Raw genomic sequence first — 20557 nt, 5'->3', positions numbered from 1 at the left:
AATCATTCGCCTTGACCGGGATTCGAACCCGGATCCCTCGATTTCCGGCCGAGTGCTTTAGCCAGTTAAGCTACCGAGGCGTCATTCTTCCCTGTGGAAATTTGTGGACTATACCGGACATGGTGGTATGGACTGCCGAGCATATTATGCGACGAGCAGTCCAAATCGTGCGCATGGCGCCACAGCCGGAGAGTAAAGCCCGAACTTTGAACTAATATGCTCGGCAGTCCATACCACCATGTCCGGTATAGTCCACAAATTTCCACAGGGAAGAATGACGCCTCGGTAGCTTAACTGGCTAAAGCACTCGGCCGGAAATCGAGGGATCCGGGTTCGAATCCCGGTCAAGGCGAATGATTTTTTTCTCTGTGGATTTTTCGCACAATTGTGCAATGCGGGTGACTCCCGTAAAGTTATCACCGTGGCTAGTCCCGGTATACTTAAATTCATAAATTGATAGCTGATAGCCTGTTTTCGGAAAAAAATGCTGCATTAACTGCCGAGAAGCTCAGCTACCAGGGTAACGAGTTTCGCCAGAAATCACCATCGTATTTTTCCCACTATTTCCTTGCTTGAAATGCTTAAATAACGTTAGAAGTACATCATGTTTAGTCTCATACCTTCTTGAATTACGTGCACATTAATAATATATTAATCTAATAAAAGTATAACAGTAATTGCTGAAATTCATTGTTAGACACCTTTTGGGCTAATAGGTGATTCATGCAGCAGTTCACCTCCAGAAACTGGGAACTTTGAAGCAGTTAGGCTGAAAAAGTTTCTTTCTATGGCAGTTCAATCTCCTGGGGAAGATTCAAATTAGGTGCCTTTCCTAATTAGCCATAAATGACACATGTATATATTTTGTCTCATTTTCGGCAAACGATGGATGCGGAAAAATTATGCCTTGGGGCCGCAATCTTCAAACGATGAATGCAGGAAAACGATACTTCGTGGAACGATAGATGCGGGAAAAAATTACATTGTATGGAACTTTATTTGGGACCAGGAACGGCAAGCAATGAACGCGGGAAAACGAACAATGCGGGAACAATAGATTGGGGTTCCACTGTATTTGTGATTATTAGACTCGATAATTAAATTTAATAAATATTTCCTAGAGACTTCTGGAGAGAAACAATCAATCAATTATCTTGGAGGTAACGTGTCATGTACTGGTCGAAAATGTCACCAACGTTCAAATTGAATCAGTCAATATATTGTTTCTTTGGAACTGTGTTTAACATTAGACTCAACAAAGTTGAATATTTTCAATGAAAAGTAAATATCTTCTTCCAGTTTCCATCTGCATATAGCAAGAACAGGCGAAGGGCATTGGAGTACACTCTTGACAGGTATGTTCAAGGTCAGAGTATGTGTTGAAAATGTCATCATGGGATTCGAGAGAAATTCTCTTTGAGTGCTCAAAAAATATTTATGCACATATTTTTGAAATTTCAAATTGCAGGTGAATTTATTTGGTGCAGTTTCATCAGTAAATGAGCTAATATATATTTTTGTGTCTCGTCAACTTTACGCAATTGATGTGAAAGAGCCAAACGTGAATATTACGTGGGATGTTTTCAACAAAACTGCAATGTTGCTGGGCTGCAAACCATCAGATTGCTTAAATTTTGACCCTCTTACTAAATTGTCAGAAAATAGAATACTAGTTGAAGTTCAAGTACATATGTATCAGTTGAGTTAAGGTGGAATTAATTAAACTTTATTAGATACTGAAAATTTATCATTGATTTTATGTCAAATGATTTTATTTTTTTTAAGACATTTACGGAAACAGTTAATTTTGCCTTGTTTTGACTTATATTTGATGAATTGGTGACCAGACAATCTAGTACAAATAATATTTATGCTGCTTCTTTAGTTCTTATGGTTGGAATACACATGTGTATCACTTACAATTTACTACTCTTGTGTGAGTATGCCTATGTAGTACATAATGTTTTTGTGTATTTCAGGTTCCAAAATGACAAGTATGAGAATGTGCCGTTCTTTCTCTTTGGAGACTTTAATTTCCGAACAGATACTCATGGTGTTGTCAAGGTGAGTATGGAAGCATTGGTGGGTGCATAGTCTCTTTGTAATTGTTTAGAGAAACATTTTAGCAAAATGATTCCCGCATCTTTTAATTAAATGAATCTTAATAGTCTGCCTTAAAACTCCTGAGTGAAGACTTCAGACACCTTCTAGTCCTCAGATGTATTTTTTATTCAGGAAATTATGCCTTTTTTTACTCTTATTGTGGGTTTTGTTATTCCTGTTAAGCATTGACTTGGACATGATTCAGCCGTAATCCATGCAGGAAAACATTTTAAAATAACAGCCAAATACTTTCAGGATAACTCAGGATAACTTAAACTCACGGCCAGAAATAGTAGAATTCATTAACTCAGGTTTTCTACTGTGCTAATTTCAATTAGACTTGGTAAAATCAGCCCCTGAATAATTCCTTTATCTGAAAAAATATTGGCTAATGCATGAATGATATCAATGGTGAAAATTAATTGTATGCAGAGAGAGTGGCCAGTATTTTTGTAACATATGTATGTAAATCCTTATTTTTTTAGGTTATGTAGCACGCAACACATGTTACCCAACCTTGTACAGAGTGTCTTGTGTGATAGTCTTTGATATTTCAATTTATTGCCTCTAAGTGAATAATCAAGAGTCACACTTAAAATTTATTTCATCTTAAAACAGAGGGGATCAAATATTTCTTTTAGCTTTTATTTGAAATTTATGTCAGGGTCATTCCATTGCAATTCAACTTCAGATTGGAAAATTGGCTAAATTTATCCTCGAGGTAACTGATTTTGACCAAATCATTTTATTTTATTACTAAATAAAAACCCAATTTTTTTTCGATACATGCAACAGTCTACAAGATGCTGCAATGTTGTAAAACTGAAATTTTATAAAAGCATCTTCACATCAGACATTGTATCACCGGAAATAAGGAAGATAGAAAAGCATTTAATGGCTCATTTTATATTGAGAAAGATTTGTAGATTGTTTGGTGAAATTTAAACAATTTCAGTTTTAAAGCACTACAATGTCTTGTAAAATGAGCATTTTTTACGAAAAAACTTTGGGGTTTCTATTGTAATCGAATGAAGACAATTTACCAATTGAGCATGGTTGAAATCTGTGGCCCATCACCAAGTGAAATTTGGGTGGAATGACCCATTTCCTTTAATACCTAAAGAAATGTCTACCTTTCTTTTTCTGTTGTTGAGTGTTATCTCTCATCTAAAATATGTTCAACAGCTTTAACAATGATGTGCACATTTTTATGCAAAAATATTTTCTCAAAATATCTCAGGCCTATTTTAAAATGAATTAGCAGTTCAGCAAAGTTGAAATAAAACTAAATGTGCTAATAGTGCAAAATGGTGCATGTCTGTCACTGATAATTTTTTAGACCAGAATACCATTTTGAATCAGATTTTTTATGTGATTTTACTCAGATCACTGCTCTGCTGTTAATGTGCTAGCCCTTGTCTTTGTTACAGAAATTGGCTGAGGGTTTAGACATGGTACGTGTCGAGAGAAATGGAGCCGAAGTGAACGAGTGTGGAAGTAAGGGTGACGATTGTCGGGATGGCGGTGACCAGACCACCCTTCAGTACAGAGATGGGGATAGTCAGGTGATTATCGGTGAATGATATTCATTCACTCCCTGTACGACTGCAATCCATAGATGGGTACATGTGCTCCACTCCTCCATTTTGCCCTTCAGTTGCCTGATGTTCTTCTTTCTTTTATCCCTACCCCAAACTAGCCCATCTATAGATTTTGCTCAAATAGATATGATAGGATAGTAAAAAAATGTCTTCATCATTGTCTAAGAGCACATGAGCAGAAAAGCTGTATGTATACATACCAATCCATCGCATGCAATACCGCACAAGCTTCTTACAATGCATGTCTTTGTAGTTCTGAATAATTGCTGGGGCTAGAACTAGTCTAGTTCTGGCCCATTCCGCACGATTCAGTGCTTCTAGAACGAAAGACTTGTGGATAGCTAGTTAGGTGTTTACAGGAAAAGTTAATGCTCAGAATCATCAAATCCCCGCCTAGATAATTTACAATAGAGGAGCCATTTTGCCTTCAGTAAGGGCTCATGTATGAACTATAATACCATCAGTGATATATGTACTTACTACCTCTCCCCACCTCTAATCGTTGACAACTACAGTATTTCCCGCCCCCCTTTTCTCCCCCTCCTCTTCTCCACTCTCCGAAATGTAACGTTATCTCTTAAAATGAAACTTTCAAATCAAAAATATTTTCTCTGTCATTGAGTGAGTTTATTCTCTTCCCTCCTCATATTTTTGACGGTTGATTTGAAAAATGATGTCACCATATCACTTATTAACCCACAAGAAGGTTAAAATGTAAGCCGTTTGATGGTATGAAGACTTGCAAAATTTTCTTGTGTGATTCAATTACATAGGGTTTAAGAGGTGTGTAAGAAATACTTCGCATGACCTTACGCATACATGAAAATATGCAGTAATGTTGATACATACAATGTTTAAAAGTAGGCTTGTGTATTAGGGTGGTGCGAAAAAACTCAAGTTACAAATTTCGTGTCGTAATAGCGCGGAAAAGTTGCGATACGTTAGTATAAGAAAAACAAAAAAAGAATTATTAAAATCGGACGTCATCTTCCGATCCCGCAAAGCACCTGAAAAAATGACAAAAATGAAAAATATTGTTTTTTTTTCGTTGTAAAAAAATTAAATTAAATTAATAACTTTTAACGCAACAGCAAAAAATGGTTACAAATAGCATAGTTTATTATTAATATATGCATATTTATGGTTTTAAACTGTTATTACCGATCACACCAGATCATTAAAAATGTATAAATTTTGCAATTTTGCCGGTTTTTCAGAGTTTTGTAATAATTACTTGAGGATAATTTTTGCGAATTTTTAAATAGTCCTTTAGATCAAAATGACAATAAAACTGGCCACTAGAATTGAAAGGCAAAATTGCACCTTAAAAAGGCAGCATGTTAACCCTGTTGAAACCGAAAGTGAAGATGTTGAGGTTTTAAATGACGCAACGCAAAGTTCAACAATCAAGGATAAATTTGTTGACCAGGAAGATCACATGCCTAGTACACACAAAAAAATATAAATCACCATGGCAAATTAGGGTAAATTTATAAACTACAGCTTTTCATTGTGATCAATACGGGGTATCTCACCGTGCAGCTGCTGCTATAGCATCAAGTGTATTTGTAGACAATGTTATAACTGAAGAATATACTTCTAAGTTCATTGACTGATGTAGAATTAGAAGGGAAAAGAGAAATATTATTAGCGATATACAGCAAATCCATCTTGATCTAGGTGAGCTACACGGGCTATACTTTGACGGAAGAATATACAATACCATAGTAATAGAAATGATTGAATTGAAAGAGTACTGCCGGACAGTTAAAGCGGATCACCAGTCTCTAATAAAAGAACGGATTTTGTGTATTTGAGTCATATTTCTCCAAGCTCCGGGTCTGCTAAAGATGTAGTGGTCTCCATATTATCTTATCTCTCTGATCAAGGAGTATCATTAGAGTACTTAGGGTTAGTTTGCTGTGATGGCACGAACATCAACATTAGATGGAAAGGTGCACTATTAGAAAGCTCGTAGGAAACATTGGACCTTCGCTGCAGTGGGCAGTTGGTTTACTTCATTTCATTGAATTACTTTTGTTATATTTTTCAGTATTTAGATGGTGAAACAAGTGGCCAAAAATCATTTAGTGAGCCAATTGGACTAATCTGAATGGTAATGGAAAGCTTCCAATTCTGCATTTCCAAGCAATTCAATGTGAAATTCTACAAGTTGATAGATAAATTTTGAGCAAGGACAAAAGATACCTTATTGACATTAGACAAGCAATCACAAGTGCTGAATTTCCAAATGACTTACCAAACCATGATCCTGGACCAATTTTACATGCTCGATGACTCGTGTGGACAGAGCAATGGAAACCTCTCGATACATACCTGAATATTAAAAGAAAGTAGTTTTCCCTGTTATTGAATGGAACTCTAAATTTGACCACGCAGAGAACGTATTGATGGCGATGGTTTTTTATTACAGAAGGCACATTAGAGAGCTAGGGCTAAAAAGAGTATTTAAGGCCAGACAGACTTAACTAAAAGCAAACCTATCGTAAACTTCATTACTCCTGCCATGAACTTCGAAATAAATGACTGTATAGAATTGATTGCCTGGAATAGGTGCTTTCCATTCATTGACACAAGTCGACTTGGGTCGCGGTTTTTGTGTTCCATTCTGTGTGTGTCGCCGACTGTTGTGACACAAGTCAACAAACGGTAACGCACAGGAATAGGAGAGTTTTAAACAGTTTCCGTGAGTCGACACAAGTCGACTCGTGAGTCACATGAATGGAAAGCACCCAATGTAGTCAAACTATCTACTCCACTTCTTCTTATGAGAATAATTGCTAATGAAGAAATAGCTTCCTTCATTGAATCTGGTGATAAACAAGATTGGGATATTATAACTTCCTACATCACAGGCAAGCAATGGAGCCGTGTGTGAAATTGGTAACAGAGGCATCCCTTAAGCTTTGTGGCTATCGATCCAGAAATGGATTTATTAGGGCTATATTCAAATCAAGGTCCATTATGCCCGACTTCACTACAAAATCGCAGTACAAAGTAGTTTTCACAAGCTAAAATTTAAAAGAAGGACAAAATTTTAATATTATAAATAGCAGTAACCCTCATTAGTTGGATGGATGGAGGGTGTGGGTAGAACTCAAAGTGCAGCCACCTCTCCGCGGTGTGTTCTGGATTGTTTAAATATAATTAAATCATATATAAACAAAGGAAGAGCTGCATAATCAAACATGTATTTTAGCCTAAAATATTACCTTAAGTAATTATTACAAAACTCTGAAAAACCGGCAAAATTGCAAAATTTATACATTTTTAATGATCTGGTGTGATCGGTAATAACAGTTTAAAACCATAAATATGCATATATTAATAATAAACTATGCTATTTGTAACAATTTTTTGCTGTTGCGTTAAAAGTTATTAATTTAATTTAATTTTTTTACAACGAAAAAAAAAACAATATTTTTCATTTTTGTTATTTTTTCAGGTGCTTTGCGGGATCGGAAGATGACGTCCGATTTTAATAATTCTTTTTTTGTTTTTCTTGTACTAACGTATCGCAACTTTTCCGCGCTATTACGACACGAAATTTGTAACTTGAGTTTTTTCGCACCAGCCTATTGTGTATAGGCGCATTGTGTTAGCCACAATATTTTGAGTGAACTCGTGCTTCCCCTCAATTCCCATGGTAAGTTTTCAGGCGAACCCTTGCCCACCAAACAGCTTTGCTAGCTCGACAAAACTATATTTCTCCATAAGAGTCTGTGTTAAATTATCTTATTTTTACCATCAACTATCTCAAAAACTGCTATCATTCCGGATTTTACACTTTTGATGCACCACAGTCAGAAGCGCTGATTTTTTTAGCTACTTATGCTGGCATAATTAGTTTTTTTGAAAATTTTTTTCCATTGTTTGTATAAATGAATTCCAAATGCTCCTTGGGGCCGAGCCTTAAGTTTGCAATTTCAAAAAATTTCATATTTTTGTATTGCCCCATAAGTCAACATAGGCTTTTCGCCAGTACCAACAATTTTGCTTTATATTATTGTAATTTCATAGTATCCTGCTTCATTTATTCAAGATTGTAATGTAATCCTGGTTTTTGGTTGTTTTTGGCGTATTTTTGTTTCACTTCCACTGATATTTTCCCTGGCCTGCTGCTCGATGGAAAATGCTCCGAAAGCACCCAAAAACACAGTTGATTTATAATTTGATGTTTGTTATCTTATACGTGTACATGTTTCTTCAATTTCACATGTAATGTTGAATATTTTCTTTTACCATCTTTGTTTATACTTTTTAGGTTGTCCTGAGCCTTGGAAAGAAAGAATTCAAACATTTGAATCACCAAAACATATTTCTAGGTGCTGACAGTCAGTGGGTATGCATTCAGTTTTTAAAGTGTATTGTTGAGTGTTCGACTGGGTGATCCATTATATTTTTATGTTTCCTTTTTAATAATTTCTTTTTTTCTCTCTGCAGCTGAAAAAATTTGACCTGGAATTGGAGCATTTTAAGTCAAGAATATCAGAATTCCCAGTGACTTTTCCTCCCAGCTACCCATTTGAAGAGGAGGAAGATGACATTCAAATGGAAGGCAGTAGCAGCGAAGGAACCAAAGATTGTTTAATGGGTGCTGGTTGTCGATACATGCAGACTCGTTGCCCCTCATGGTGTGATAGAGTTCTGATGAGCCCATCAGCCAAAAATGTTATTAATCAGGTAATGATCATGTTGTGTCCAGCGTAATGAAAACTCGTCATTTTCATGTTACAGATCAGGGTGTCCCCTTCGATTGACAGCCAGAAAAATCAGGAGTGCTCAGTAGGATGTGGCTTATTTTTTAATTTTTCTGGTATTCCTGATTTCAGCCTATTAAAGTCTGCCGTGAGAAGTAGAGCCAATATCCTAAAAAATCATGTCCATTGTTAAACATTTGGAGGTCACTTCAGAATACTACATATATGCTGCAACAGTCAATAGGGATGGTTGGATCAGATACCTCTAGATTATATACTTAAGTAAATATGTTGCAGATTTCACAAAACCCCCTTCGTTCGGCCATGCATCAGCCCATGCCTCTGACGGTTTTGCCTTTCCATGGCCACTTAAACCATAAATCATTAGCTTCAAAGGAAAATATCAAGTTATTCGAGAACAACGGAAACATATTTTATCCGTACCCCATATCTCACCAGCTGACCTGAAAAAAGGCCTCTAGTGTCTCTATAGCTTTTGGAAATTGGATGACATGCACGAAATTCATAAAAGAATGAGATCAAGGGCGATGCATTTTTGACAGTATGCATGTTTTTCAAGCTCGTAATTGATTGGCACATAGATTTCTAGTTACAACAAGACTATATCAATATTCAACATTGTCCTAACAGCACAATTCTTAAAGAAACAAGCATAGCATGAGCACCCTCAAATAAGACGAGATGGACTGGAGATGCGAACTACATTATCACAAAGCTTGCCTGGCTTCCCTTGAAGGCAACAACATCACAAAATAGCAAGTTCGTCTTTGACTCCTCATTCGTAGCCTAGTTGTCGGAAAGACAGAGGCTCAGTCTAAATAAGTCACTGTTTAAAATCAACTGATTTGGGCGTTACTTGGTGGAGCGATGAAATATTCATGGTGAAACAAAAACCAAGTACTGTTCCATAGACTTTTTTATTTGCTGTCGACTAGTTTCAATGTCTATAGCATTGAAGCTAGTCGACAGCAAATAAAAAAGTTTGTGGAACAGTACTTGGTTTTTGTTCCACCATGAATTGGCAGTTTGTTTAGGCTGTGATGGAGGGAGCATGCTCCTTCCCATCCACCTCTCCTTTCAGAATGATTTCTTGGTATTGATCGTCCTATCATCTTTTTGTGACTGTTGAGGTGAGGAGAACTCTCATGGAATCGTCTTCTTAATTTTTGTTTCCTCTGGCCAGTGAGGATGTCTGTTTGTTTTTTTAGGCTCTTACTTCCCATGGGCTTTATCAGCGGGGGTAATTAATGGGGGAATTAGAAGTTTCACATTCCCTTGTATTTGCACTGGGTGCTAGATGGATCTTGCTTGCAGATATCCATCAGTATCAGTTGGCCTCCTGAGTACAGTATACCCTGGCTTGCCATCTGTTTTTCTTGTGACTATCATGTCCTGGAATGGTGACTTTCTATCGTGTCACATTAAGTGAGTTGGACCTCTTGGTCAATCAGGGTTTTAAGGTCTGGGAATTCTGGAGAAAGTGAGGCAGTTTCATTGACATTTTCTTCCAGGACAAGTTAAGTCAAAAGGGATCATCCTTGATAGGGAAAGATGATTTGCAATTGGAAATTAAGTGCTTTCATGTAGTGCTCATAAATTATCACCAAATATTTACTTATTTTACTGCTTGACTTCTGATAAACTCTGTCAGCAAATTTCTTTTCTATGCAATTAGCTTCACCGTGTTTCCCTTGCAGAAAATTTGACTCAAATGCAAGCTACTCCATATTGCTTATCATTGTAAATGCTTCATCATTTAGTATTTGATTAGTTTTCTTTCCTCCCAAAAAATTCTAGAAGGAAATTCCCTCGCTGCATGTTCAACTCTGCCGTGTTTCTGTCATGGAAAGTTAAGACTGTAATGGTTGCTACTGTTGAATAATTAAGTTTCAAAATTTATCTTTTTTATTTGTATGAAAATTGTAAAGAAATATTGTTGAAAGAATTTTGTATACTATTGACTCTTAATCTTCAAAAATATTATGTAATGGTGTAAGGGAGAGTATGACAATGTCTTAGGAAATGCAGATTGTTGAAAAGCCCATGAATGGTCAGGGAATTTGAGTTTGGGAATTTTGCAACGACCCTGACAATGTTATTTAAATGCCAGCCTACTTTTGGAATTTTTCCAACTAATTGTAGCTGTATCTCCAGACCACAAATACTACATATCACCGCAACATTGCTGGTAACTGCCAGTTGAGTATTTTTAAGGCAGTTTTTTTAAATGGCCCATGCTTTTAGAAAGAATTTTTTTTCAATTACGACCAAGGGCTGAAGGATTTGTGATGCATGGATCGCAGTATGTACTTCAGAGAAGGAGAAGCGCGGTTCAGAACAATTTCCCAGATATTTACCACCCGCCCTTAATTCATGTAATTAGAGAATAGGTTGACACATGGCTAAGGCAAAAATCAGAAGCCCTAGCGAGGTCTACAGCAGAATGAGAAGATTAGACAACAAGTACAAATTTTCTACATGGATACCAACTGAAATTTTTAGCAAACTGACCCCTTAATATGTCATTGATGGCATCCATTTGCTAATCTCAACATTTTAAATGCAGAGAAAAGCCAATACATTTTTTTAATGCTTGGGTTAATTCATTTCATTGAAACGGCATATATTTCTTCAAAGTAACGATCACAATGATACCTCAATGCAATTTTTCACTTATTTTCTCTTCACTGTACTGAACACCATACCATTTCATGTTCAGATTTTAAAAAAATACGTAACACAGAAAGGCATAAAATAAGAAAATTTTTGCTTGAAAAATTTGAAAAAGAATATTGATTGATTTTACTTTGGATTTGCCTTTTTATACAATATTCAATTTTTTTCCAGAACTCTGAAGACTGCTACTTGGAATATGGAGTGATTGGGAAGAACGCCTGCATGGGAGATCATAAGGTGAGAAAATCATTCATGTATTTGATTGTAGCAATGAAGTATATTTTGTCTTCAGAGGTCAATGGCTTTCACTAATAGCTACTTATTCTGGAATTTCCTTACCTATTTCAAACTATGATCTGTTGTATTTTTAATATCTGTGAGAAATCAAGAATGGGTTGGTTCCACTTTTCCATCACTTCTAATCCTGGTTTGGTTCCTGACATCGTTTCTCTGGCCTGGTTGTCTGCTTTAGTCATTAATCCAGTTTGATTGGCATGATTTTAATAAGCTGATAATGATTTTTTTATTAATGAACTGATGAAAATGCCAAAAATAATATATTAAATTATTATACTAGCAATTCATTCCATAGCATCACTTTAATCACAGAAATTAAATCGAAACGTTGGCTGCTAACTTTTGTATAAATGACCTATACTCCAGGAAATACCATATTATTTATTTAATCACAGAACTATAAAGCATAAATTATTATATATTTTTTTAAATTTGGAAAATTCAGGTTTCCAATGGTAAAAGAAAGAAAAAAATCAGGAAATAGAGGGAAGCAAATCCGTGCGTATCATTTACCCAATCAATATTAATTCTGCGGGAGCCTGTTGCTTTTTCTGTTTATTTTTTATCAACAATTAATGGAGTGGTGGAAACAAAAAAATAGGTTTATTTGTAGATAATTGTAGAGTTAATTGAATTTAGAATTGAGTCAATTGAAATTTAGAGTTAATGAATTTAGGATAAATAAGTAGCTGCCTACGGGCATTGATTGAATTCTTGAATTTTCGTAATATTATTCATCTACACCAGCCGTTGATGGAGTTCCATTGAATTTATTTTCTTTTCTTTCGTATAATTTGTGGAATCTCTGTTACAACGCGACCCCTATTATTGAAGCCAATAATGTTAGTATATATATTAGTCAATAAAAATTTTTATCTATCTACATTTACATCATACAGTAAAACCTCACCTTAACGAACTCCCGCTAAACGAAGAATTCCATTTAACGAATAAATGCTATTGGTCCAGCCAATTGCCTATGTAAACACGGTAGTGAGAAACCTCGATGAACAAACTCTTTTATGAAAACTCTGGATCAACAAAATGAAATTTTGGCGCGATCGAGTGAAATTCACCTCTCAATAGCCAATTTTTCTGATTAAATTTTATTTTCATATGAATAATGTAATATTCATAGCCAATGGAGGTTGGAGGGCCAATCAGAGCCTTCCACTGAATAAGCCAATCAGAATCGTCGTTATCAACCGTTACCATAACCTTCATTGTGGTGTGTTTCCCCCGACCCTAACTTATGGCTCGCAGCGAATGGCAAACAATGCAATGCTGACTTTCGTAAAATAACTCAATGTCCCAATATTTACATGCTCAAAGATATGAAATCTAGAGCTATGTATTCATTACTTTATGCTGTAAATTCGGTCATCAATACTGTAGACAATTTTTGCCTAACAGTCAGAAATTGTTAACGCTGCATCCCAAGGGCCTATCCGAAAACGCCTCATTACCAATGTCAATGTACAAATGTCTTCAACTAGCTCTCTGGAGCTGATCCCCATTCCAAGGCCCATCTTGCAGGAGCAAGCACGTATGGAGGTCCTGAAGTTGGGAATGGATAGCTTCACAGCATCCTGGGTGGCTTCACAAAGTTAAAAGACAGTGGAACCCAACGTCATTAAAAATTTGTTGAGAGGACGCTTCTGTGATTCCTAATGTGATGGAAAGTTGGAGAGAGAAGTTGCATTTCCTAATTGGAGAGGGAAACAGTTCTAAGGACATATTTAATGCTGACGAAGCATTTCTTTTTTAAATAATTTGCTTCCTGACCGTAATCTAAAGGAAGAGGCTGGCCACGGGGGAAAAATGAGCTAAGAACATTTTATAGTACTCTTATGCATCAATAGTGATGGCTCAGAGAAATTGCCTCCGTTTTTGGTGGGGAAGTACGTGAAACCCCGCTGTTAGAGTGTTAAAGAATGTTAGAGTCAGTAGGGTAGCCAGGAATTTCGTTCGGGGGGGTCCAAAACATGGGAGGTACTAAGTAGAGAGTTTTAAACTAATTTTAACACTTTTCATAATCGAAGAAACTTCATTTTTCAAAGAAATATTTTGTACCCGTGGAACTCCCCCTGGCTACGCCACTGGTGAGAGTGATGCCTTGCCCTTGTGATAGCAGCAAAAATTCATGAATGACAGCGGGATTATTTCAGCGGTGGTTGGTGGGAGTTGATGCACTCATGGGGAAAGTAGATTTCTTCCTCGATCGCTGCACGGGCCCCAACATTGGACTAACAATAAAAAATGTGCGCATTATTTTCTTCCCCCCTAACTGCACCAGCAAAGTTGCAAGCTCTCGACCGAAGGGTCATTTCTGGGGCGAAGTGGCAGTGCCGTCGCATTTTAGTGGAGTTTTTGGCTTGCTGCATGGATGCAAGGGATCGGCAAAATTGAAGAGAACCATTTAGCAGGTAATGCAGCAGCTTTGCAAAGCTTGGAAGTGTGTCACACCTGTCACCATATTTAGTTATTTTGCGAAAACTGGGTTTGCAGTCAACAGCATCATCTTTGTGACTTATTTCACTTCGAGAACTCATGCATGAGGCCATTCAAGCTGTTTTCTTATCGGCAGTTGTCTATCCGGAATGCGATGGAATGCTATTACAATCAATTGTTTACGAAGCACGGGACTGCAAATATTGCAATAGAGTTTTCTAGATTTGACTCCTATTAAGAAATGCTGCCACCTGATGCACTTTAATGGGTCGATGCAAGTCACAACTCACGTCGTTTTGGTAGAGCGATCTAAATTTCATGGGGATGAAGCTATAATTAGCGCTGTTAACTTAAATTTATATTAGTGATGGTAAAATCTATCATTCTTAATTTTTTAGTATAAATCTCGCGAATACATGTACAGTGAGTCCTTGTTCTGCGTCACCCCGTTTAACGTCATTTCGCAATAACGTCACGAAAATTTTGAGACCGTCATTCGTTTATCGCACCTACGCTTCGCGATAACGTCAAGTCTTTTAGATTTCGCGCGAAAAAAAAGGCGAAGTCGCGGGCGTTGCAGGTTGTTCGTTTTGTGGGCGGCAATACAGTCAGTCTAAGCAAAGTGTAAAACGGTGTGTTTATTCTTAATTGCGATTACGGTTTTAGCAAAAATTTCTGCAAAATGAATTCTTGCGTAGGTGCGCAAGGTTTTACTTGACATAATGGTTTTCAGGAACCTAAAAAGTGATTTCAAGTCATTTTTCGTGTAGAACTCGGAGCTTTTGTCGTCACTTTTTCCGCAGAGTTCACAATAATTTTGGTTCCTGTAACTGCGACGATGTTTCAGCGATGATGATGCCCAGGCGACGCTCGCCCGGGCGACCACCATAGTGAAGCCGAAAAGCAAATGCGGGAAGATATAAAAATGGAAAAGGATTTACGTCACTGCTGCTATTGTCGTCGATGAAGACAGGAACTCGTATTTATGCGATTGTTTGGCATTCCCACCGTAAAAAATGCCCCAGATATGGTACGCTAAAATTTTTTTCACATAGGAATTGTGAGGTCTAGGAGCCGATATTCACTTTTTACATTGTTTCTAATGGGATTTTATGCTTCGATTAACGTCATTTCGTTTATCGTCACATTTTTCAGGAACGGTAAGTGACGTTAAACGAGGACTCACTGTACTCTATTTCAAATATTGAGAATAAAGGGATCACCTCGCCTCACCACTACGCTGCATACATTTTTGAAAACCGATTAAAAAGCACGCAAAGTGATTGAACAATATGAACTGAGGCTTCCTAAATGTGGTCTATTGCCTGCGATTTGCATTGTAGTTGAAGAAATCAGCATTGTTTCGAAGTATGCAAAGAATGCATGCAGACTCGCTTCAATTTCCATGCCCCTAGAGTGATGAGACGTGTGAATCATCTCCGGGGAACGAACTTTCAATCAACGAAATGGCAATATTTCAGTCCCTTGAGTTTCGTTGAAGAGAGATTCAGTGTATTTTTATTGTAGCAATGTAAAATCTTCACTTTGCCCATGAGAGAGGATTCTCTTCAATAAAACATGTTGCTCCTGGAGAAAATCATTGTAGATGATTCAAATGCCCTTCTATTTTCTGCTGACATCATTCTTACTGCTTATTTGAAGAAAAATTAACTGATAAGTGTGAAAAACCCAGGTTGATTCCGATGACTTTACGAGAGCAACCTTTGGCAGTGTGATCTACGTAAAGTTCATTCCTTAACTGTCTTGAGGTAGTCTGACGAACAATTGAAGCCCCAAGCCTAACACGTGTCGGGTGGCATGTGAGCCTGTGATGGGAAAGTAACATCCCCTAATTCGCATCGTAAGTCCTCATTCTGAGGTACATTTAAAATCCATAAAATAAGGTGAAAATGGAAAAAAATACCAACTTAACTGACTTAAATGAATGGGGTTGGATTGTAAAAGTGATTCCTTGAATTATAGGTATGAAAAAAATAAACTTTGCTGTGACTCGAAGCCCCATCCAGATCCTGAGCATGACACTCCTCTTGTAAGAGCAGAGGATTTCTCCTATCAGTAGAGTAATTCTGCTGTTACAGCATTTTTTACAGCTGTTATCTCAGCCTTGGTGCCGAGTTCTTGCTCGCTAAACTAAGGTTGATTGCTATTTTGTCCTCTTGGCAATAACTGTGATTTTCCTGCATGGCAATAAGTCTTGGTAGATCTACATACGTTTGCGTGAATGAAAGATTGAAATATGTATACATCGCCGGGCAGCATGCAGTGACAAGTAACATGGCTCAATACTTATTTCCATCAGTCAATAAATAAATAAGGGCACCGATCTAACTACGACAATGTTGTGCTTTCCACTTTCATCGTTACCATCTTGAAAGGAGATTAAGATGGAGGGTGTTTCATCACGTGTCCTCGCTTATGGCATTGCCTATTAGCGACGAAGCAAGCCATAGAGTGGGGGGGGGGGGGCGTAGCTCCCTCGTCTACCCTCACCTTGCTCATCGTCCGCCCATCCCCCTCCCACTGATGACTGGCCCTAACAAAAGAAGAACTTAAAATGGTGTTTACCTATTATAATTGTGTATGCAATATATTTTTAGGTTAGTAAAAAAGATAATACAAGAAACAACAGTTAATTTTTGCTTTGCGATGCATTGTCCTTGAGAGATATCTGTTCTAATACCGAACATATACCATGTAAGGAACTTTTTGTTCTCGCTATATCTGATTTTGCTACATGCTAAGCATAAGCCGTTTGGCAGTACAAAGACTGTCACTCGATATATGTAATGCAATTCTTGCAATATGCCTTACTCACTATTCCAGACTCCCATTGTATTTGATGACTTACAAATTGCTCCAGTTCTGTCTCAGATTACTAAGTTAGGGAATTTTTATTGATGCCTTCGATAAACATGCTCATAGAGATTCCAGGAGAGGGTGTTGATGCCTTGTTTTAATGTGAAGCTGGCAGAAGCCAGAATGATCTCTTGCATTTGTTGTTATTTGTAAACAAGCGTTTTGGATAAATCATGCAATTTTGCAGCAAATTTGAGGCTCCCTAAGTATTGTGTAGACGTGTTTGAGTTTTGGTGGTGTGCTCGACATGAGAGCCTGAGCATAAGAGCTAGAGGTCAGCATGCCATATGGGCTGAGATCCCACGACCCCTGGAGCGGTCTTTTGTGAGACCATTGCTGCCCCTCAAACTGCACCTCATAGAATCAGTTTACCTACTGCCACATCATGAAAGATGTCATCTATGCAAAGGTTGCAGGCAAATCTTAGCTGCTTATTCCTGGATGGTGGTGCCAGATGACGAATGCTCAATATTCGCTTGCACTGCAGAAAGTGGACACTCCTCCTCGTGGAATGTGGTGGTCCAAATGACGCCTATTCCCTTCCAAATTTCCTACCCTTATTTAAATTTTTGATCAGGAACTTTTACCCTCACTTATGGCCTTAAAAAAACATACTACTCACTCCAAATGTTCAATTGAAAGGCCCATTCAAATTTTGATGTTCAGTTATCCATGGCTTAACAAATTCCTGTTTAAAGAAATGTCCTATTTGAGTTCATATGAGGTGAGTGAAGCAAGGGGGTACACTCAAGGACCACCCATCACCCTTCATTGGATATTCAACACCGGATGTTAGTCTCCTGGAAATTTTTTTTCACTAATTTTTGATGAAATTTTTGTATGACACTGAAAGAGGTTGCCTGCAATATTTGTCATGATTTTTGTGGGGGTCGAATGCATTCTGAGAGTGGGCCAGCTCCCTCAGTCTCTCTCTGGCGAATTCCATTACCTACTGTAGGATAAAGGATCTGATGAGTGATGATTATCAGGAGAGTAATGATTATCATGAGAAATACATTTTGCTCAAATAAGGGAGGCCCTCATATCTTTTGTGATCAGTGATCTAAATCCATTGTGGGTGGGCTGAGGCGTACTGCTTAGCGGGAATGAGGACTCTCTTGTGGCAATTAGTGCAAGCGTCAAGAATGTCTAACGGCCTCTTCCATTGGAAGGCATGAAGAAAGATTTTATTAAAACAATTGAAGAAGCAGATAGAAAAATGAAATGCTATTCATGAAGATATAAGAAAATTACCATACTTTTACCTAGGGATGAGTCGATTCCACTTTTTTTCGATTCCGATTCCAATTTCGATTCCTTAAAATCGATTCTCGATTCCGATTCCATCGATTCTTATTCCTTCTAACAGGTGGGGTTTTGATTTATCTGTAGCATTGCTGTCGTTCAAATTTAAGAATTGAATGGAATAAAATAACAAGGGATAGACAGATCCAGGATTTTTGGAACCGGATCTCTCGAATCGTATATTTTCTAATCCAAATGCATTTTCAAATTCCTGCCATTAAACAGAGTCATTATTCAAGTTTATTCTGGGTACATGCAATCAATGGAATGCTTTTTAGATTTTCATACACATTTTAATATTTTTATAAATTAAAAATTATCTTATGGGTTTTCAAGTTGTTTTTTAAAAACATCTTTACATACTCAGGGCCTAAACTGTTATATTTGGGTTTAGAAATGAAAATAGGTAAAACCTTAGGATGAACCACTGTCCAGTGGCGTAGCGAGAGGACCCCCCAAAATATAAAAACACAATTACTTTCCTTCATAAAAGAAAACAAAATATTTAAAAATCATGAATTTACAAAAATGAATCTTTTAAAAATGAAGTTATTTTTCTATTATGAAGGGTGTTAAAATTAGTTTGAAACCCTCTCCTTTGTACCCTACTGTTTAAAAATTTCCCCCCCCCTGGTTTTGGACCCCCCCTTAACAAAATTCCTGGCCACAGCTGAAATTCTACTCGTAACCTCTGCGAGAGCTTTCAAACAAAACGGTTCATGAGTAGGACAAGAATCGCATACGACGGCGGTTTCGAAGATAGAATCGGTCCACTCTTTCCACTCTGATGGGGTATTGCATTCACTGAAGTTAATATTAAAAATTTCGGATCCAGATCCAATGTCTTCCGCGACTTTGGATCCGATGTATCCAATGAAGGGCAATATCCGTGAATATTTGGATCCGAAGTATCCGATCTGACCATCCCTAAAAATAACAATAGCCGCAGTGGCTATATTCTCGTTAGGCCACGGTGGCTAAATAATGATGTAGCGTTCATTGCGTCCATACATACCAGAGCAGCCTGGCGGGTGCGCGGTGGCGGCCGAACGCAACCTGTCGAGTCCGCCCGGAGACCGCGGCGGCTTATGCCAAGCAAGTATCAACTTTCTCAAGGGTTGATGAAACTGGGCTATACAAACGCGAATGTGTCTAAATTTTTTATCATTGACGCAGACGCGTGTTAGTCTAAAAAAGTAACATAAAAAAAACCCGCTCTCAGCGCGTATTTATAAGAAACTTTTTTCACAGGAAAACTTGCTCTCTGCACGTTTTTATTATCATCAGACTTCAAATATCATTCGAAAATAAAAAAATATATTTCGATCTATTATACTTTAAGGAGGAACCATCATTTCAAACATGCCCGAAAACCTCCCCTTATTTTGACATATGTTGTTGCTCCTTATTTTTTCTATCGAATAGTGAAAAAATATTACTATGTCACCGGCCATTTAAGAAAGATTTATGGATTTGAAAATGACGGATTTCCACCTTGAAATACATTGTCTTTATGGGAGAATGATGACCTTCCCTTGTAAAACATTTTTTATCTCAAATTTGGCCCGAAATTTATCGTTGAAAAATTAGCACAGCATAGAATAGACATCGATACTTAATATATGTATTTTTTTAGAAGGGGTTACCGATATGTTAGCGCCAGTATTTAAGTTTAAAGAACATACTTCCGGTTTTCTGCAGAGCGAGCAGCCATTATGCTTAGGAGGTAGTGGCAACGTTGCAAAGTATACGGAGCTTAAATATGAAGAGCGATATTGCACTTGTCGACCGTGCATTATTCCTTTGAATTGGATTTTTCGGAGTCATTTTTATACGTATTCATTAAACGAATATTCAGTTCATCTCGAAACGTGCTATAAACCGAAGTATGAAATTTATCAGTGCTGGTTGTTAAAGTAATTCCTATATGCTCCTAATTTTTATTAAACATGCGAATAATCATGACCGGAATTCAATAAATCCCTTGAAATTGTCGGCGTATCGCTTCAAAAGCGAAAATGATAGAATATAATGAGACTTGCGATAGTTTATCTGTTCTTCTGAATACTACTTCAAATTTTTTTACGTTTATTTCGAAAAATATGCATCGTTTTCAACTTGTAGAAAATACTTATTTAAATAGAAGTTCTAAGCGTAAAGTAGAAAATGTAGCGCATTATGTATTTAATCATCAGTTTAATTGATATTAAATGTCTAGAATAAGGTGTACAGGTAAATGAATATACCACGAGACAAGCATATTGCCGTTGGGTACCGACTATGTAGTATTTGGAAATACAACTTCGCGAACGTACTCATTAATCGAATACTCACCCATGTAATTCTTCGAAAGTATAAAATAAAAGAGTACTTCCTTTTTAACTGACCAAACAATTTACTTTGATACGTTTTCCAAAGGTCCAATTAGCATAATTTGAAAAAACAACAGTAAATACATTTACCTATTCATGAAGTCATTGCAGGAGGATAAAAATTAGGATGCAT

At 37.1% G+C, this 20557-nt stretch overlaps 1 protein-coding gene across 2 annotated transcripts in view; it reads left to right on the top strand.

Annotated features, from left to right (window-relative positions):
• LOC124154689 (inositol polyphosphate-5-phosphatase A) overlaps positions 1-20557 on the top strand; it is a 61419-nt gene that overhangs the window by 21673 nt on the left and 19189 nt on the right. For both annotated transcript variants that reach the window (XM_046528570.1, XM_046528571.1), the window contains exons 8-13: positions 1300-1355; positions 1980-2064; positions 3534-3668; positions 7990-8067; positions 8169-8408; positions 11294-11359. In XM_046528570.1, the coding sequence (XP_046384526.1) occupies positions 1300-1355; positions 1980-2064; positions 3534-3668; positions 7990-8067; positions 8169-8408; positions 11294-11359 (660 nt within the window). The remainder of the gene's footprint in view (positions 1-1299; positions 1356-1979; positions 2065-3533; positions 3669-7989; positions 8068-8168; positions 8409-11293; positions 11360-20557) is intronic.

This window comes from Ischnura elegans, chromosome 2 (assembly GCF_921293095.1).
Source record: "Ischnura elegans chromosome 2, ioIscEleg1.1, whole genome shotgun sequence".
Taxonomy (NCBI): domain Eukaryota; kingdom Metazoa; phylum Arthropoda; class Insecta; order Odonata; family Coenagrionidae; genus Ischnura; species Ischnura elegans.
The sequence above is the reverse complement of the archived record's forward strand: the minus strand, read 5'-3'. Positions and strand labels throughout refer to the sequence as shown.